The following is a 21,622-nucleotide window of genomic DNA, read 5'->3' as shown; positions in this document are numbered from 1 at the left end:
TTCCCTAAACGGCATCAGTGAACCAGGCGGGTTTTTCCGACAATCGACAATGGTTTCATGGTCATCAGTTGTTTCTTAATTCAAGATATTGTTTATTGAATTCAAATTCCATCATCTGTCGTGGCGTGATTCGAACTCAGGTCCCCAGAGAATTACCCCAGGTCTCTGGAGCATTAGTCCAGTGACAATACCAGTGCGCCACTGCCTCCACTCATGATGAATGAAAGAGCGCATTGATAAGTGAGAACAAGTGGATAGAGCTGTGAAGAAGGCCTATAGTGTGTTAGCTTTTATTAACAGGGGGTTGGAGTTTAAGAGCCGTGGGGTTATGCTGCAACTGTACAGGACCTTGGTGAGACCACATTTGGAATATTGTGTGCAGTTCTGGTCACCTCACTATAAGAAGGATGTGGAAGCGCTGGAAAGAGTGCAGAGGAGATTTACCAGGATGCTGCCTGGTTTGGAGGGTAGGTCATATGAGGAAAGGTTGAGGGAGCTAGGGCTGTTCTCTCTGGAGCGGAGGAGGCTGAGGGGAGACTTAATAGAGGTGTATAAAATGATGAAGGGGCTAGATAGAGTGAACGTTCAAAGACTATTTCCTCGGGTGGATGGAGCTATTACAAGGGGGCATAACTATAGGGTTCGTGGTGGGAGATACAGGACGGATATCAGAGGTAGGTTCTTTACGCAGAGAGTGGTTGGGGTGTGGAATGGACTGCCTGCAGTGATAGTGGAGCCAGACACTTTAGAAACATTTAAGCGGTTATTGGATAGGCACATGGAGCACACCAGGATGATAGGGAGTGGGATAGCTTGATCTTGGTTTCAGATAAAGCTCGGCACAACATCGTGGGCCGAAGGGCCTGTTCTGTGCTGTACTGTTCTATGTTCTAAGTGGAAGAAAGGATAGTGATTTGGATGATGGCTGAGCAATGGACAGAGTCCAAGCTATCAATTACAGGACAGAGAAAACTATTTGAAAGTAAACTACAATATAGCTTGGCATAGAATGATAATCATACCAGGATCTGTTTCAGGCTTTGGAGATGTGTAATGCTCTGACAGATGATTCACCAAAACATCCAAGAGAACATTGTAGAGGAGCAGAAGATCGCCTATCGAAATGACCATTAAAAACCCCATTGTTAACTGGATTACACCAAAACATTTCAGATGATTGTTGCAAAGTTCTCTTGATTTGTTAAGCAGAATTGTACATTTGAAATAAAACAAATAGTTTATTCCAGTATAGAGATTTGAATGTTTGCAATTACACAAGTGGTTTGGTGGTTAGCACTGCTGCCTCACAGTGCCTGGGACCTGGGTTCAATTCCAGCCTTGGGTGACTCTATGTGGAGTCTGCACGTTCTCCCTGTGACTGCGTGGGTTTCCTCCGGGTGCTCCGGTTTCCTCCTACAATCCAAAGATGTGCAGGTTAGGTGGATTGGCCATGCTAAATTGCCGCTTAATGTCCAAAGATGTGTAGGTTAGGTGGATTGGCCATGCTAAATTGCCCCTTAGTGTCCAAAGATGTGCAGGTTAGGTGGATTGGCCATGCTAAATTGCCCCTTAGTGTCCAAAGATGTGCAGGTTAGGTGGATTGGCCATGCCCAATTGCCCCTTAGTTTCCAAGATGTGTCGGCTAGATGGATTAGCCATGGTAAATGTGTGTGGGAAAGGGCCTGGGTAAGATGCTCTGTCGGAGAGTCGGTACAGACTCAATGGGTCAAATGGTCTCCTTTTGCACTGTAAGGATTCTATTAGTTCGTGGGACCAAAAGTTCTTGAGTTGCAAATTTGAAAGTGCACTCGGGCTTTTTCAAAAACTGATGGTTTGAATTGTGCAAAAGGTTTCTGAAACAGGCCTTCCTTATAGATGAACAAGAGAAAAATATGCTGGAATTCATTGGACAGAGACAGAGCTATTTATTAAAGTTACAGAGAATTTGAACGTACTCTGAAGACCTTATGAAGAACAATTGACCCATTATGTGAACTTATTCAGTGTAGACTTATTGCATTTGCCAACTTTTGTGCTTTGTTTCAAGATATCAGTAGCTTTAGTCTTTAATCCTCTGGTCTGTGTGACTATATGTTAATGTTTCAGAGTTTGATAGTGTGAGACTTGCTTTGGGAATGATTGTTAGTACCTTGGATTACACATCTGTGAAGATGGAGTCTGAGGAATGTCCAGTAAGGTTAACCTATGTGAGCCACTGTTTAATACCTAGGTACTTTTTGTTAGTTAAAAGCGCGATATATGAAGGGCAAGTTCTTGTGTAAGGTGACAGTTTTACAAACACCTGTAGCCTTTATGAATATTTTGCAAGTTGGTAACTTGTATAACTCTAGAAAGTGCTAATATTGGAACCAATGGGATTGTAAAGGGGTGCTGGGGATCATCTTTGGGATAGGGTGAGCAAGAAGGAAAGGTGGACTGGGAGTAAGTTAGGTTAAGTAATAGCATGGGACAGAGGTAAGCTCAGACGCACATTTTGACCCAGAGAGCAGTTCTGTTCAAACCAAATGGAAAGGATCAGACATATCAAACAGGATAATACTTGATGTCAATGATAAAGCTCCCATAGAAACATTGAAATGAGGAGCTCTTCAAGTCTGCTCCACCTTTCATTATGATCATGGCTAATCCTCTCTCTCAATGCCATATTCCCAACTTTCTCCCCATACCCCTTGGTACCATTAAAATCTAAAGAAAAGATCGATGCCTATCTTGAATACAATGAGTGACGTGGCCTCCACAGCCTTCTGTGGTAGAGAATTCCACAGGTTCACCACCCTGAGTGAAGAAATCTTTCCTCACCTCTGCTCTAAATGGTCTACCCCGTATCCTGAGACTGTGTCCCCTGGTTCTAGATTCTCCAACCAGGGAAAACATCCTCCCTGCATCTCGTCAGTCCAGCCCTGTTAGAACTTTATACGTTTCACTCAGATCTCCTTTCATTCATCTAAATTCCAGTGAATACAGGACCATAAATTCCAGTGAATACAGGACCATAAATTCCAGTGAATACAGGCCCATAAATTCCAGTGAATGCAGAACCAATCGAGCCAATCTCTCCTCATAGGACAGTTCCGCCAACCCCAGTATCATCCCAGTGAATCTTCGCTGCACTCCCTGTGTGGCAAGTATATCCTTTCTTAGGTAGGGATCCTAAAACTGCCCACAATACTCCAGGTGTGGCCTCACCAAGGCCCTGTACAGTTGCAGTAAGATATCTCTACTTCTGAACTCAAAGCCTCTTGCAATGAAGGCCAACATACCTTCCTAATTGCTTGCGGCACCTGCCTCTCCACTTTCATTGACTAGTGTACAAGGACGTACAGATCCCTCTGTACCGCCACAGTTCTGAATATTTTCCTCAAATCCCCTCTAAACCACTTACTCCCCACCTTAAACCTCTGCCCTCTGGTCTTAGACACCTCTGCCATGGGGAAAAGATTCTGACGATCTACCCTCACCATGCCTCTCATAATTCTGTATACCTCTATCAGATCCCCCCTCAGCCTCCTCTTCTCCAGGGAAAACAAACCCAGCCTATCCAGCCTCTACTCACATCTGAAACTTTCCTTTCCAAGCAACATCCTGGTGAATCTCCTCTGCACCCTCTCCAGTGCAATCACCTCCTTCCCATAGTGTGGCAACCAGAACTGCACACACTACTCCAGCTGTGGCCTAACCAATATTTTATAAAGTTGCACCAAGACCTCCCTGCTCCGATATTCTATGCCCCGGCTAATGAAGGCAAGCATTCCGTATGCCTTCTCCACCATCCTGTCTACCTGTGTTGCCACCTTCAGGGATCTATGGACTTGTTCACTCAGGTCCCTTTATTCCTCAGTACCCTCTAGGGACCTGCCATTCATTGTGTGTATCCTACCCTTATCAGGCCTCCCTAAATGCACCATCTCTTATCAGGATTCAATTCCATCTGCCATTGCTCTGCCTAATTTACCAGCTGATCAATACCAGTCTGTAGCCTCAGACTATCCTCCTCATTATCAACAACACCACCAATTTTCATGACATCTGCAAACTTACTATTGTACCTTCTACATTCACATCCAAGTCATTAATGTCTATAACAAACAGCAAGGGTCCCAGCACGGATCCCTGTGGTACACCGCTTGTCACAGGCTTCCAATCCCACAAGCAGCCCTCCACCATCACCCTTTGCCTCCGATTAACAAGCCAATTTTGGGTCCAATTTTCTGACTTGCCTTGGATCCCATGGGCTCGAACCTTCTGGACCGGCCTTCCATGTGGGACCTTGTCAAAGGCCTTACTGAGTTCATGTAAACCACATCAACATACGCTCATCAATATATTTATCTTTTCAAAAAACTCAGTTAAATTAGTTAGGATCTCCCACTGACAAATCCGTGCTGACTATCTCTAATCAATCCCTGCCTTTCCAAGTGTTGATTAATCCTGTCCCTCAGAATTATTTTCCAATAATTTCCCTGCCACTGACGTTAGACTGACTGGCCTGTAATTACCTGCCTTATCCCTGCTGCCCTTTTCAAATAAAGGTACCACATTAGCTATCCTCCAATCATCTGACACTTTATCTGTGATGTGGAGATGTCGGCGTTGGACTGGGGTAAACACAGTGAGAAGTCTCACAACACCAGGTTAAAGTCCAACAGGTTTATTTGGTGGCAAAAGCCAGTAGCTTTCGGAGCGCTGCTCCTTCATCAGGTAAGTGGGAGTTCTGTTCACAAACAGGGCATATAAAGACACAAACTCAACTTACAAAATAATGGTTGGAATGCGAGTCTTTACAGGTAATCACGTCTTAAAGGTACAGACAATGTGAGTGGAGAGAGGGTTAAACACAGGTTAAAGAGATTTAAGAGTACCTTTAAGACTTGATTACCTGTAAAGACTCGCATTCCAACCATTATTTTGTAAATTGAGTTTGTGTCTTTATATGCCCTGTTTGTGAACAGAACTCCCACTTACCTGACGAAGAAGCAGCGCTCCGAAAGTTCGTGGCTTTTGCTACCAAATAAACCTGTTGGACTTTAACCTGGTGTTGTTAGACTTCTTACTGACTTTATCTGTGGCCAGCGAAGATTTAAATATCTCCATCAGGCACCCTGCAATCTACTCTCTTGTCTCCCATAGCAGCCTGGGATACACCTGATCAGACCCTGGGGATTTATGCACCTTTATGCCCTCTAAAACATCCACTACCACCACCTCATTAATCTTGACATGCTCTAGAATTTCACCACCCCAGCTGAAATCTCCAGCTATAATGCCTCTCTGAATACAGATGAAAAATATTCATTAAGACCTTGCCCACATCCTCTGGCTCCACACACACATTGCCTCTTTGGTCTCTAATGGGCCCCACTCTTTACCTGCTCATCCTCTTGCTCCTAATATACTTATAAAATGCCTTGGGGTTTTCCTTAATCTTATCTGCAATGATATTTCGTGGCCTCTCTTTGCCCACCTAATTTCTTTAAGCACCCGCCTTCATTCCACACATTCTATACTCCTGAAGGGCCTCCCTCGTTTATACTGTCCTATACCTACCATATGCTTCCTTTTTTTTAATCAAAGCCTCGATATCCCTTGACATCCAGGGTTTCCTGGACTTCACTCTTCGAGGAACACATTAGCCCTGAACTCTGACTTCTTCACTTGTAAAATACTCCCACTTTCTCAATGTAGATTTACCTGCAAGTAGCAGCTCCCAGTCTATGCTTTCCAGATCCTGTCTAATAATAGTGAAATTGGCCTTTCCCCAGTTCAGACACTTGGTGGGGGGGGAATTCTCCCATCCCGCCAACCACAGGAATCGTAGCAGGCGGGGGGTCCATGCAAAGGGTGGGGTGGGCTTGGGTAAGATGCTCTGTCGGAGAGCTAGTGCAGATTCGATGGGCTGAAAGGCCTCCTTCTGCACGATAAGAATTATATGATTCTATGAGTTACGACCACTATCCCCATTATGCTTGTCCACTGGTACTTCGACCACTTGCTTGGCTGTTTTCCCTTTCTGTTTTTCGCGTTGAAGTGTATAAGTTCACATTTAGCCGTGTTGCACTGCATCTGCCATGTGTTTGCCCACTCACTCAACTTATCCAAACCACCTTGAAGCCTCTTTGCATCCTCCTCTCAATTCCACCCAGTTTCGTGTCATCAGTAAACTTGGAAATGTTACATTAAGTTCCAGGTCATTTATACATATTGTGAACAGCTGGGGCACAAGCACTGATCCCTGTGGTACCCCACTAGTCACTACCTGCCACTCAGAAAAGACCCATTTACTCCCACTTTCCGTTTCTGTCTTAACCAATTCTCGGTCCAAGCCAATACATTACCGCCATCCCACTGCTTTAATTTTGCCCACTGACCTCTTATGAGCAACGTTATCAAAAGCCTGAAAGTCCAGATACATCACATCCACTGGTTCTCCCTTATCTATTCTACTCGTTGCATCTTCAAAAACCTCCAGTCGATTTGTTAGGCATGGTTTACCTTTCAAAAACCCATGCCAGCTTTGTCCAATCCTGTTAATGCTTTCCAAATGTTCTTTGTCACATATTTGCTAATAGACTCTTGAATCTTCCATTCTACTGATGTCAGGCTAACTGCTCTGTAATTCTCCCTTCTTTCTCTCCCTCCCTTTTTAAATAGTGGGGTGACATTTGCCACTCTCCAATCTGTAGGAACTGCTCCAGAGTCTATGGATTTTTGGAAGACCACCAATGCATCCACTATTTCCAAGGCCACTTTCATTAATACTCTGGAATGTATCAGGCCCTGGGGATTTCTCCGCCTTTAACCCCATGAATTTTCCCCAGCACCATTTTCTTACCAATACTGATTTCCTTCAGTTCCGCCCTCTCACTCGACCCTTGGTCCCTAACATTTCTGGGAGTTATTTGTGTTCTGTTTTGTGAAGACAGAACCAAAGTATGTGTTCAAAGGAAAGTTCTTTCCCAATATCGTTGTGATTATCGCCGGAATTCTACCGCCCCGCCCGCCAGGGGAATCGGAGCGGGCGGGGGGAGGGCAACAGGAATGTCCATTGACCTCGCTTGAGCGAGGCCCTAAAATCCTACCCTGTGGGTGAGAAGGAAAGTGGGTCAAAAAGATCAATTTTCTCTTCAGCAGTGCGAGTAGTAACTGTACCACTGGGATTTAAGAGAGGTGGAAAGCAAGATTTGTAGAACCTATGGGAGATATCTTTCACAGTCTCAATTCAGTTCCTGGTGAGCTTGGGCCCATTGCTGAAATTGCTCAATTCCACACCACTTGACACTAATTTGGCAATCACAGAACATAAATAGCTGTTAGAATATCGCAGCAATGTGTACATTGTTGCAGATACAAGTGCCCTTCTGAGATTTAGATCAAGGTATGTTGTTGCGATAGAGAAGAGGGGGCTTTATTTTGTGCCGAAGTATTTTATACATGACTTGGATGTGTTTGCCTGGCATTGTTCGACCAGTCCTTTAAACTTGGAAGTTGGAATTTCATGAACCTATTGTCTTCTATATAATAAAACAGACTCACTTATGTTCTTCATCATGTACACGATAATCTCTGAGCTATTGTAATCTGAATACATGCACATCCTTGTGAGCCTCCTGAGCTTTTCCAAAGGCACTATGATGTGTTGGGATGCCTTGGCCTTACAGATGCAGGATAAGTTGCCAGTTTTGGGATTGAAGTTAACTGGATTCTTTTTTACTTTTCTCTTTCTGCAGATCCCTGTCTCTTATTATCCCCCTGGGCAGTACCAAAGCTCTAACCAGCAGTACCGGCCTCTCTCCCAGGTTCCTTATAACTCTCAACGCAGTCAACAGCTGCCTCAACCATCGCAGCAAACAGGTTCGTGAAGTACATTTCACTGTAAACTTAAGATGATTTAAGAGGGTGCATCTGACATACATATCAGGCCAGCCCTTTTATCACATGGAAACATTTTTTTTACCTGGTCATGTTCGCCTGTAGAAGTCAGTGGCTTTAGATTAGGTTACTTTTCAGATTTGTTGATCTGCCAAAAAGTATAATGCTCACCTTTACGTTCATCTTTAATTGGCTGCTTTTTAGTGGATTAAAAACAGTTTTCTCCCCTTTTGGTATCTTGCAAACAGTGTTGTACAAAGCTGTTACCTCTGTGCCCAATTTTCAAGGAACAGTCATTTGGAACAGCATTCCTATCAGTCATCAGGATGTTGTGGACCTAGCTCATCCAACATTGTTCATTTAATCCATGCCTTCAATGTTTTAGCCAGTTCGTAAAATGTGTTAACTTTTTTGTCATTATCCCGCACAAGGTTTTTCATCTGCCTGTCCTGTGCAAGTTGTTGACATCTGATCAATGTTCTCTTCTGAGCGGGAATATTTATCTAAAATGTCACCATGATTGCTGCTTTAGATGTCTCTTATTGAAAAACAAGGCGTCAGCCACCATTACAATTTTCCATTTTGGCATGTTAGGACCACTGCCGGGGTCTTTAGTGAATTTTGGAAGTGTGGATCTAGAGGAGCTTGAATAATGGCTCAGAACAGCGTGTCTGTCAGCCAAAAGGAGACCTAGTTTCACATTACACCATTGCAGCAACAAAATTCTTTGTGACATGTTTTTCTCCTGCAATATCAATGTTTCTTTCAGTATCTTAACGTGTGAACTCAAAACCTAAAAGGTGCTTCCCCAGGGGAACAGAAATGTTCCTGATAGTCCAATGGTTAGCCTGTTTTATATCATTTTCGATTTGGTGATCTTGCAGACTGGTGGCACAGTGGTTAGCACTGCTGCCTCACAGCGCCAGGGACCCGGGTTCAATTCCCAGCTTGGGTCACTGTCTGTGTGGAGTTTGCACGTTCTCCCCATGTCTGCGTGGGTTTCCTCCGGGTGCTCCAGTTTCCTCCCACAGTCCAAAAGACGTGCAGGTTAGGTACATTGGCCATGCTAAATTCTCCCTCAGTGTACCTGAACAGGAGTGTGGCGACTAGGGGATTTTCACAGTAACTTCACTGCAGTGTTAATGTAAGCCTACTTGTGACATGAATAAACAAATAAATAAAAGTGTCATGGGTTCCATAATAATTTGGTGAAGAGGCAGCTGTTTCTTCCAGAAAAGCAGAATTGATATTGGAATGTGTAATGTTATTGCTTCTAATGGTCTAACATGGTTTCACTGTACACGTTAGCACATGCAGCAGCTTGGTGCTTGTGGTACACTTCGTATTCAGCTGCACAGATTAGAACAACCATCAGTGACAGTGGGATAGATTTTTGACTTGCTGGCCGGGTGCAAAGCCAGTGTTGCAGATTGGCCACATAACTATATTTCCGTTGTGGAAAATTGAGCAGTTTTCTGTAACAGGCATCCAATTTGCCGTGCCAGTTTTATACCCGTAGTAAGTTGAAAATCTTCCCCTGCTCATTGTCTGCTGTTGATCATTTGGTGATTCTCATGGAGTCATGTCGTGATCTTAAACTTTTTTTTTATAAAAGCTACTGATTTTCTTCCTTAAACATAAAGAGCTAGGTTTCACATGGTAGTTGCCTCTGGTACCAGATCCAAAGTGTCATTATTCAATGTGTGAGGCATTATAAGTGAGTACCATCTATGAAGACACCATTAATTGAGCCAGATTCTTTTCTCACCTCAGCCAACACACTTACAGTAGGGCTCACAGAACAGCCAGAACACTGGCTGTTTTTTTTTCTTTTAACCTAGGGGAGCTGAGGCCAGTTGTACCCTGACTGAGATCAACTATCTCAACACAGACTGGAGGTGAAACCTGTGATCTTCCTCATTTTTACATCTCGGTCAATAACTGCCAATCCAATGCACTGTCGGGGTAGCCTTTAGAATTGGTTTTGAAAGTAAAAGGAGGATGTTTAACTGCAGGACTGAGGTAGGAGGGTAAGTGCACTGTTTCCACCATTCCTCTGTAGGTAAAGGATTTGTTTGGAGGCATGTGTACACTGTTCTTTGTAATAATTGATCTCCTTACCGAAGCCTCAAGGCAGCGGGAGAAGCCATCTTATTATGACAGTGGTGTTTCTTATTGAGATTCCTTTCAGCCTCGTGCCTGCCATGTTGTTTTGTTGGTGGTCTTTGTGGTCCAGCTCTTACACTCTTTATTATTCTGGAACATAGGTTTACAGGGTGTGATACCAAACCAGCAGCAGACCTACCAAGGGATGATGGGTGTACAACAACCCCAAACACCAGGCTTGATGAATAATCAGCGAAGCAATCTGGGAAACCAGATGCAAGGAATGATGGTCCAATACTCATCTGTTCCATCATATCAGGTAATCTAGGCAAACAATCAGAAACCTAATTTTAAAAAAGTCAAACACATTCAGCAAATGGACCAATGTGATTACATTTGGAGTGAAATATTCAGAACATTGGCTTTACCACAAAGAACTGAACATTTCACTCAGAAGCCCAGGAAGTAGATATGTTAGTGAAGCATATTTTATGAACAAAACATTTCCTTGTGATTATTAACCATTCGTTTCATGCTAGTGCCTTTTTTCTCCTTTCCTCAAAATAATGGGAGGGGGGGGCACCAACATCTCTCTCCGGTGAGGAGTTTTATGCTTCTAAAGATTGGTTCAGCATGACAATCAAATGTTTGTTGCTGCGTTTGGTGAGTTGATGAAGCAGAATGCCAGTGTCCTCATTATCTCTCAATGTAAAGATGGAAGATTTTCTGTGTTAAAGCTCTCTGGGAGCACCTACGATATCTGAAACCATCTTGCTGGACCTCACGCAGTGCAAGCGTTAGAACAGCTGATCAAAAGCATCCACAGTAAGAAGTTTAACAACACCAGGTTAAAGTCCAACAGGTTTATTTGGTAGCAAAAACCACACAAGCTTTCGGAGCTGCAAGCCCCTTCTTCAGGTGAGTCCTCACCTGAAGAAGGGGCTTGGAGCTCCGAAAGCTTGTGTGGCTTTTGCTACCAAATAAACCTGTTGGACTTTAACCTGGTGTTGTTAAACTTCTTACTGTGTTCACCCCAGTCCAACGCTGGCATCTCCACATCAAAAGCATCCATCCAGTGAATCACCCGAGATCCCCATTTGATTCGGATAGCTTGTTGCCCACTGGTGCAATCTGGGGCACTAATTTTGTACCAGCCAGCACCAACAAGAATAAACGTGTGCCTGATGCTACTGGCGTATGTTGTCCGGTGCGAGGGATGCTGCCCTGATTTGTATCACTGGTGATCAAGCTGTTTCCAAGCTGCGTTTGGCAATCCATCACTGTCCAAAAGAGCCTGCTGCCTCCACTTAGCTCTGCACCCCACTGATCCTCTTTTGGCGTCCTTTAGTTGGGTTTCATGGGAACACAACAGTGCTGTGCCCTGTTCAACTGCATCAGCTTCAGAGGATGAATTCCACACACTCAAGGAGGTAAAAGCCCAGCTTTGTCTCACTTCAGGCCTCCTCCTCCTCTAGCTGTTTCTGAAGTCCCTTTGATCACCTCCTGCAACTCCCGGACCACGTGTGAGGTGTTTGACTCGCAGAGGAAGGGGTAGTGTTACTTTGCCTCTACTCAGTGACAGTTTTTCCTGTTGTGGGGCTCTGACTCTTATGAACTTCTTTCTTCATGGACCGTTCCAAGTCTTGCTGCCTCATTTCTTTTACCAGGGAAATTCTGTAACCCTCTGAGTGTAGCTAGTGTCCTAGAGATAACTTGGAGGCAGCGTGTGACCTGGAAGTTGGTTGGGTGGTGGGGAGGTGTTGGGGCAATGGACTGAGAAAGAGAAGTCTAATTGCATCAATCTTGATTCCGAGCTCTTGGTGTTCAGTGTTTGAACTTGTGTTGCTTGAAGGCCTCCGCCCCTAGAGTAAAACCTTTGCGATAAATCATTTTAATACTTATATTTGTTTTTTTGTTTGTAAATCTCATCTTTCTGTCCACTTTTCCAGGCATCCTTGACTTTCTGTGTCCCTCTTTGCCTTTGCTTTTTTATTACTTTGTCTCCCAAAGTCTGTTCTGGATGGACAGAGTTGTAACTGAGCTAAGACGAGGAACAGAGAGCTTCCTAACGCGAAGGCTGTAGAGATAAGGAATGCAGTTAAAAATGTGGGTATTTGGGAGGCTAGGGCCTGGAGTTGCGGCTGTTGAGGGGACTGGGAGACCTGCCTGGGAAGGTAGAATACTGCATAACAGAGGACACAAGCTAGCTGGGCAGTTGAGAGCGCATACAGACTGAGTCACTGTCCCTTCATACCAACCAACTATTTCAAAGCATTAATTTGAATAAGGCTATCCAGAGGCTTGCAGCCTCATGCCTGCAGCCAGCTCCCGAGAAGGCTTTGGAACAGAAACTTACCAGAGTGATCCCCCACACTGCTCCCCGATTGGTTCCCTGGGTCATGTGACCTCTACTCTGCAGATTGATCTTTAAATTGTCCCTTATTGTCCAAAGATGTGCGGTTAGGTGGATTGGCCATGCTAAATTGTCCCTTGGTGTCCAAAGATGTGTAGGTTAGGTGGATTGGCCATGCTAAATTGCCCCTTAGTGTCCAAAGATGTGTGGGTTAGGTGGATTGGCCATGCTAAACTGCCCCTTAGTGTCCAAAGATGTGCAGGTTAGATGGATTGGCCATGCTAAATTGCTCCTTAATGTCCAAAGATGTGCAGGTTAGGTGGATTGGCCATGCTAAATTGTCCCTTAGTGTCCAAAGATGTGTAGGTTAGGTGGATTGGCCATGCTAAATTGCCCCTTAGTGTCCAAAGATGTTCAGGTTAGGTGGACTGGCCATGCTAAATTGCTCCTTAATGTCCAAAGATGTGCAGGTTAGATAGATTGACCATGATAAATGCGTGGGTTTATGGGGATAGAGCAGAGTAGAGGTCCTGGATAAGATGCTCCTTTGGAGAGTTTGTGCAGATTTGATGGGCTGAATGGCCTCTCTCTGCCCTGTAGGGATTCAATGACTCTAAGCAACTTCAAACCCTTGCTTTTAAACATTTGTGTAGTGTGTGTTTTTCTCTCTCTCAATTGGTTTGTTACTACACAGGTGCCAATGTCCAGTGACTCTCAAGTAGTTGTACAGCAGACCTACCAGCAGCCTGTCATGGTACCCAGTCAGTCTGTCCAGGGAACATTGCCTGCTGGAGGAGTACCCGTATATTACAGTGTAATTCCACCATCCCAGCAAAATAGCACAAGGTAAGAGATTGTTATATCGTCAAAGCACCTGGTTAAGACCTCTTGCTTTAGGAAGCATGGTGTCACTCGAGACTGAGATATAATTTCTAATCTGTGTCATCAGTGACTTGGCAAAGTAATTTAAATGTGCCTGTTTCTTTTCCACGAGTGTATAACTGCTGTATTTAATAATGAATTAAAGTTGATCAGTAAAGGAAGGCTGAAGCAGTGCCGGGGAGTAAAAGCTCACTGAGCTTTCACTGAATGGTAAGAGGTATGAAGGTAGACCCCCTGCAACAAAACCTACAAGAGGCAGCAGAATATGCAGAGTACAGCAGCAGCTGCGCAAATATAACCTCCTCATAGCAGATTAATGCTGGAGGGACTGCAAATAGACGGGTGAACACTCTGCTCAAGCCCTGCACTCAACCACTTTGGATAGCTGGCCAGAAGTATCGTGACCACAAGTATGGTGGCCTGCCTTGCCGTTCCAGAGGGTTGGGCCCACTGTTGGTTCTACTCACCGAAAAGCAAGATATTTCTCTCTCCACAGCCCCCGCCCTCCCCCAGCCACAGCAAGCAGTCTGACACAACCTCTTTGCTACTAGCAAGAAGGCGCATCTTCCCTGTGTGACAGAGTGCAGCTTCCTCACAGCAGACATATTGCTGAAGCACGTGTCAGATATATCTCAATCCAGAAGAGTGATGTTTGACCTTTGCCTGAAACTGGGTAATACCAAGCAATTTGGAGGCTCATTCAGCGCAGACAACTTCAGCACAGTGATTAGCCAGTGACGGAAAGTCAAGCATTGAAATTCTCTTGCTCCCAGTGAATACACAGCTATGTCAAGAATTGTGAGCACATGTATTCCTTCCAAAGGCACTGTGTAAGCATAACATATATGTGAATGCAGATTCCTGTGACATGTACTTTTCTTTCTTCATGCACTGTACGGCCGTCGTGAAGACCAACTATTTTTTTGAATCTTTGCCTACTGCTGTATTTTTCTTGCAATGTGTTCGTGGGCAGTTGACAAAGTATTAGCTCCTGATGAAGGGTTGCCCAAGCCATGGGGGGCACTCATCTACCATGCAGGTTCAAATCACTGCTTGGACACCATAACTTGGGAGATCACTAGTGGATCGAGTTCATCAAGGATTAGCCAAATTGCATGTTGCTCTGAGGAGCCGAGGAGTAGGATGATCGCATAATGAATCTGTAGTTCTGGTCTTGCCAAATGAAGGAGGTTAATAGGCGTGTGAAGAAAAAGAGCATTATAACGTTGGAAAAACATGTATATAAAGACTTGCTTCAAGTATCTTGAACTTACTATCCTGGTGTATATTTTTTTGAGTACGAGTAAATCTGCCATGGTATTGGTCACAAGTGGTGCTGGACCTGAACTGTGCTTTTTAATGCTTACTATGGTTCCAATACAGCCTGAACGCAATAGCAGTCCGCTCATCACTATAATGCAGCAAATTTACTGCAGCAATATATCATGACCAGCTGGGTAAAGATATTGCACGCTGTACTCATCCTTGTATTGGTAATATTATTTATCAACCATCTTATTAAAACTGACTTGGGTGTTCTACTCTTTTGAACTCCTTATTTCTGGCTTTTTGCACCCAAAACTATTCTTTACCTCACATGGTGGAATTTGTAACCTTTGGCTCCACTACAAACTCCGTTCGCTTCAATTCCATCCCTTTCCCCAGCTCCAGCGCCAGCCTGAAACCTCAGCATCCTGTTAACCCTGAACGACTTTGTCCGTCTCCAGCCCTCCTCAGCCGATCTGCTGCTGGAAACCTCATCAATTACTCCAGCGCTTTCCCAGCTAGTCTTCCTTCCACCTTTCAGCTGTTCCAAAACTCTGCTGCCTGCATCCTATCACATGGCAAGTGCCACTCGGCCATCATCCTTGTCACCCCTGACCAACATTGGCTTCCAGTCTCCCAAGCCTCTGAAATGTAAAGTTCTCATCCTTGTGTTTAATTCCTTTGCCGTCTTATTCCTGCTCATCTCCATTTCCTCCAGCAGTCCCAAAGCCCCAACTTGCCATTCCTCTGATTTTGGCCTCTTGCGTACTTTGTATGGCAACCCTTTGTCCCACCATGGCAGACTTGCCTTCAAGCTGCAGGAGCTCTATGGTTGTAACTTGCTTCCCTAAACCCATTTGCCTCTTCATTCATCCTGCTTCAAGACACTCCCTGAACCTCCCTCCTCATATCTCTGCCTTGAACTTTTTAGTTAATTTCCTGCAAAGCATTTTGGGGTTTCTTTTGATATTAACAGCACAATTTGAATACAGGTTATTTTTTTAATTCCGTCCCTGCAATGTTTGCTCTACATGATAAAATATTTCTTTTTGCCTGCCTTGCTTTCTGTGGTGAATTTTTGGTTGTGGCTGAAGCTTGTGTTGATGGCACACTGCACTAGGAAAGGTTGTCCACACTCTCAGTTCTACAATGCCAGGCACCTTGGATAGGTGTCATTTGCTAGAGTCTGGGCCTAACTGACACATGCGGCAATGTCCAAACTGCCTCAAATGTTACTCTGCAGCTCTGGCGCAAACATTAGGGCCCATTCAAGAGACAGAAGGACACTGACAACTCCGAATTTTTTACTTATCCGCTTGGCTAAAGCGCTGAATATTTTCTTTCTGCTGCTCCAGTTTATTTTGGCAAATGTTGTGTCCTGTGAAATGGCTTGTCCTAATCCTCTCTCATCATTAAACGTCCACAGGAAAAGAGCAAAACATTGCAAATCCCACAGTGCAACTCTTATCACATATGTACACATGCATGTCACAGTCTTTGTTCCCACCGATTTGTTTCTGCAGCTTGCTATGGCACACTCTCTGTATTGACATTCTGCAGGAGTTGGTGAAAAGCCAACTCCCGTAACGCACCTGTGGCTCACAGAATCTCCAATTTAGACGGCAGCCCCAGCATCCGAGGTGCAATTTGTGATTCAAACCCCAGGCAGCAAAGCTGGCCTATATCTTGGAACTTTTTTTTGCACACCTTTTCTAACGTTAAGTAACTGAATGGGTAAGTTTAGTGATTTTTATTCCAAAATTGTATCATTTTTGTGTTATTTCATCGATGTTGTTGCTAGCTATATAAAGGGGCCTAAGTGAAGAGTGAAAAGGGTAGCCAAAACCAACATGAAGAAATCATTTTGAGTGATTTATTTGGTTGTTTTTGTGGCAGACACTTTGTAAAAGTAGCATTGGGAAAAAAAAACTGAGGTATTTGATTGCTGGGTTTTCTGCTGGTTACTTGTTCCTCATTGGGACTTTTTCTTCTTTTGTTCATATTTATTCAATTATATTTTAGTAACTTAACAGATAAACAGTTACTTGAGCTAGCTGTGCTTTTTGTTTTGCCCCTATGGATATATGATGCTTTTGAGGTGTGATGCCCTGAGGTGTGACACTTTTAAGGTGTGACTCCTCGGAGGCCACACTTTCAGGTGTGACACTGCGCACACGCGCTAGATGCAAGACTTTTAATGATATCGATAGATTTATGTGAGTTGATCTGTGTAAAAGCTGCTGTGTATAAAACTAAACTGGGCAAAACTTTTTCAGCCAATCGGTTGGATTCCTTCAGCCACCTGGTCCAGAGCAGTACCAGATGCCTCAGTCTCCCTCTCCTTGTAACCCAGCGCAAATGCAGCAACAATATACAGGTTAGTGCAAATTTACTCTCGCACATGTTCAGATTAGCACACGTCAACGTGGCAAAGCATCAGCAGCTTTCAGTGCTCGCATTCTGACAGAGCGTCTTGTATAGAAACATGTATGTGCTCTTAACTTCTCCATTGGTGTTGATACTGAGCAGAATTGGCAAACAGCACAACACATACAATGGGAGATTTCTCCGCTAGCATTTTAGTTGCAAAGACGTTATTTGTGAATAATGAAAAGCCAGCAACAAATGAGTCTGAATGAGTTGAAATGGTCAATGGTTAGAACAGGTTTCTGGCTGAAAGGCCAATTCAGAGTCATCTAGTAGCTTGGGGAGTTATACTGGGGAGCTCAGTTGCCAGGCTCAGATGGGTTGTGGTTCTTACGTTCCATGGCTTTATCATGGGGCATTTGAAGCTGTACTTTCTGTCGTTACCATGCAAACAGGCAGCTTAGCAGATGCTAAAAACCTGGTGACAAAAAGTATGTTCTCAAAATCCAGATGTATGAAATATCCTTGAAGTAATAGACTCAATTCTCCTGTGTACTAATGACAGGTGCACTGGCCACTGAGTGGGAAACTAAGCATGATTTTATTTTATTCATTTGTGGGACATGGGCGTCGCTGGCTGGGTCAGCATTTATTGCCCATCCCTAGTTGCCCGAGGGTAGTTGCTGTGGTGCTGGAGTCACATGTAGGCCAGACCGGGTAAGGACGGCAGATTTCCTTCCCTAAAGGACATTAGTGAACCAGATGGGTTTTTCCCACAATGGTTTCATGGTCATCAGCAGATTCTTAATTCCAGGCATTTTTTATTGAATTTAAATTCCACCACCTGTGGCGGGATTTGAACCCGGGTCCCCAGAACATTAGCTGAGTTTCTGGATTAATAGTCCAACGATAATACCACTAGGCCATGGCCTCCCCATAGATAATGATAGATGTTCTGTTGCTAAGTTCAGTAGGGCCTCCATGTCCCTGACCATGCTGGGTTCTTCAGCCTCCCCCGTCACCTTCCCATCTCGCCATAAATATCCGAGCTAAGCTACTGTTTGTGAGGCACAACTGGTGCATCAGAGTTTTGCCTTGCCAGAGATGGTTGTGGAAGAGAAATTATCTCCGCCAGTTCTGAGTGCAGTGATCCAAACTGTTTACATTCCTAACTTCGAGCCAGCTTCAGTGATTATTAGTTGCTCCTACAGAGGAGAATATTTATATTGATGCAAAGCTTCCAGAATCAGTTTTCTGAGCAAGTGCACCAAGAGGTTCACAATGCTGTGGTTGCTTTAGTGGGCTGCATTTGAGACTAAAGGGCACAATTAACTGAGGACACAGTGCAGTTGACAGAAAAAAAACCTTGTAAATAACACTTTTGGGCGGAACTGAGAGCTGCTGTACTAAACTGGGGGAAGAATATGGTTAAAGCAGGAATATTTCAAAGCTGACTCAGTCTTAAAACGAGTGAGTTGGACCCCTCCTGAAGTAGTCCCACGGTACTGTGAAGCATTCCCTCCTTATCCAGATTGCTACAGCTTTGAAATAACAGGGTCTGCCTGATGGGCTAACCTGACCTCTCACAGTCGTAGTGGTTGGCTCAGGGAGGTGCTCCAGGGGCTGTTCTTGCCTTTCCGTCACAACCTAGCAACTGTTATGGTTGTGGAGAAGTTCGTAAGCCCGACCACCCCTATCCTTTATGCTCAATGTTACAATGAAGTATGTACTGGAGCCCTTGTCGGCAACAAAGAGGGAGACAGGAGGGAATGAGTGGGATTAATATTCTCTGCCTGCATTGTAATGAATTGCTTTGTGTTTTCTTCAAAAAGGGTGAATGTTCCTTATTGCAGTATAAAATATAGAAAATGCAGAAGTCGTGATCCAGTAGCCTTAGAACTGAAGTGCTGCAGTAATTGGAGCCGCCTTATTGATAAACTGCGGTTCACTAATCCCTCAAAGTTCCGTAGCTAACGGTGGGCAGTGAGCAAGAGTTAAAGTCATCTTTTGACACCCTTGAGATGAGCGCTGTTGAAGTATTTCTGGCATCTAGGTTGCAAGTCTCTGTGGTACTAACATGTGAACGCATAAATCTCTGGCATCAGCACCTGAAACCGTTTAATTAGCTGCTGAGGGATGTACGCTATCACAGAAATCCAGCAGATGCATGTCCTCCAATAGTCCTGGATCAATAGAGAAATGATTTGCGATATAGCTTGGAATGATTGCAATCTTAAATTCACTCTAAATTTTGGCCGGGCTTTACCTGAAGACAGCACCAAATTAATGCAGGGACAGAGTGTGTTGAATAAATAATGGCACATGAATCTCAAACTGTTGCTATTGGTGCGCAAATCAAACAGCGAGTTGACGCGAGAAAGAGATACGCCGTGAATTGTGGATCGCCACGAGTTTCGGGGAAGTGGCATCTCGCCCTTCACCTCTCTGTGATTTACATGAAATTGCTGCTTTTGTACGTTAATTGCCCACTGATCTTGCCACGGAAAGTTAAGTCTGGTAATCTTTGGCATGAATAGCCTTTTAATGATGTGATAATTGGTAATGGCTGCCAGTCAGCCTCTCTTGCCTAGTAAGTAAACAATTATAGATGTGGAGTCTTGTTCCTTAAGGTTGCGAATTGTTTTAGATGTTTAAGATGTCAAATTTGATTGATTTCTTTCTTTTCCTTTTTTTTCTCTTAATCCAAGCGTTCTTTCCCCCTCTTTCTATACCTGATTTGACATTGAATTCACCCTCTCTGATTCACCCTCCCTCCTCAATTCTTCTTTGGTTTATTTCTCAATCTTGGAACCTCTTTGATTCAACGCTGTTTATTGTGTTGTTCGCCAAGGTCCCAGATGCCCTGCTGCCCTCACTGTGCCTTCATTCTGTACACACTTCAGAAACTTTGCAGATTAAAGCACAAACAAGTTTCCTAATTGGGCATGCAACCAAACATTGCCCGCCTTCTTTATTTTATTTGCTACTTTTGAATGCAGCAATCTGCAATAGTTGTGATGAAATGTGGTCTATGATTTGTCTTATTGCATTAAGAACATCCTGAACTTGCCCTCCAGGTCAAAATTGAAATCAGTGTGCCTGGTTCAATTGATCAGTTGTTCTTATTTACCAAGCGTTCAAATGGTATCCTGAACTGCAGTAACTCTTCCAGCAAGTACTTGTTTTTTTGAAAAACCTGACCAACATTGATGTACAATCTTATGTTTCCCTGATTCCAACAGGGAAGGGACTTAATATCTTGTGTTCCAACAGCCTTTGATTTGCTTATGTACTGTATTTCACTTGGTCACCTGCTGCACCTTTACAACCAGCTTTTTGTTCTCAAACCAGACATTTTCTTTTATTCGTTCATGGGATGTGGGCATTACTGGCTGGGTCAGCATTTATTACCCATCCCTGAGGGCATTTAAGAGTCAACCACACTACTGTGGCTCTGGAGTCACATGTAGGCCAGACCGGATAAGGACGGCAGATTTCCTTCCCTGAAGGACATTAGTGAACCAGTTGGGTTTTACGACAATCGACAATGCTTTCGTGGTCATCAGTAGACTTTTAATTTCAGATTTTTAAAAATTCAAATTTCACCATCTGCCACGTGGGATTTGAACCTGGGTCTCCAGAGCAATATCCTGGGTCTCTGGATTACTAGTCTAGTGACAATGCCACTATACCACTGCCCAAAAAGCACCACACTGAACAGTTCCATAGCCGCAGCACTATAAATGGTATCTTTTCACTGAGCTTGATAAGCAGATTTTAACCATTGTTAAGTCAAAGCTCTCAGGTTTCACATTCAGCCGTATGCAGTGTTCAATCTTTTCAAAATTTTACTTTGGAAAGTAATTGTGAGTCTGCAAAAATGTGAGGCGATTGTACAAATCAACTATTAAAACCAAAGTAAACCTCCAATCATAGACGTCCAATATTGAGGTTTTAAATTATGTTCCCACTACCTTATTGACTTGGGGGAAGACAAAGAATATGGCTAGGTTTCCAAAATGTATGCAAGCATGACTTGTTCAAGGATGCTGATAAAATGACTCATTACATCTGAACTGTGCTCTGACCAATCCTTTTTGGATGAGACTTTGTCACAGCAAGTGCCGACTGATCCTTCTCAGAGAGGTGAGTATGTTTTAAATGAAGGTTTGAGTGAAATTATGTCGTAATGAGTTACTGCCTGTTACTCTGAAGTTGCCTGTCTAACTTACTGCGGAGTTTGATTTTGCCTTTATTTCTCTCCCACCTCAGGTGTGCCAGCACCCAGTCATGGAGTTGTGGTGATGCAGCTGAGTGTACCCAATGGCCCTCAGCCCCCTCAACCCCCCTTGTTACCGCAGTGGAACCAGTGTAAATACTATAGTGTGGAGCAGCGAGGGCAGAAACCAACTGAGCTTTACAACCCCGAAAACCCCACGCAGGTAACTTGCTCATCTTTAATTAGCTGCTTGTGGGTCTTACCTGTCACCTGAGGCATTCACCTTGTGTTTATATTGATTGCAGCGTTATCTTGAATTAGTTTTTTAAAAATTCATTCATGAGACATGGGCGTCGCTGGCTGGCCAGCATTTATTGCCCATCCCTAGTTGCCCGAGGGCAGTTGAGAGTCAACCACATTGCTGTGGCTCTGGAGTCACATGTAGGCCAGACCGGGTAAGGACGGCAGATTTCCTTTCCTAAAGGACATTAGTGAACCAGATGGGTTTTTCCAACAATGGTTTCATGGTTATCAGTAGATTC

General features: G+C 44.0%; 1 protein-coding gene across 18 annotated transcripts in view; it reads left to right on the top strand.

The window, feature by feature from the left end:
* The window catches only part of r3hdm2 (R3H domain containing 2), a 337,844-nt gene that overhangs the window by 278,121 nt on the left and 38,101 nt on the right, over positions 1-21,622 (top strand). For all 18 annotated transcript variants that reach the window (XM_078201199.1, XM_078201196.1, XM_078201201.1 and 15 more), the window contains 5 exons: positions 7,746-7,869; positions 10,155-10,312; positions 13,041-13,192; positions 16,771-16,871; positions 21,134-21,303. In XM_078201199.1, coding sequence (XP_078057325.1) covers positions 7,746-7,869; positions 10,155-10,312; positions 13,041-13,192; positions 16,771-16,871; positions 21,134-21,303 — 705 coding nt within the window. The remainder of the gene's footprint in view (positions 1-7,745; positions 7,870-10,154; positions 10,313-13,040; positions 13,193-16,770; positions 16,872-21,133; positions 21,304-21,622) is intronic.

This window comes from Mustelus asterias, chromosome X, assembly GCF_964213995.1.
Source record: "Mustelus asterias chromosome X, sMusAst1.hap1.1, whole genome shotgun sequence".
Lineage (NCBI taxonomy): Eukaryota > Metazoa > Chordata > Chondrichthyes > Carcharhiniformes > Triakidae > Mustelus > Mustelus asterias.
The sequence above is the reverse complement of the archived record's forward strand: the minus strand, read 5'-3'. Positions and strand labels throughout refer to the sequence as shown.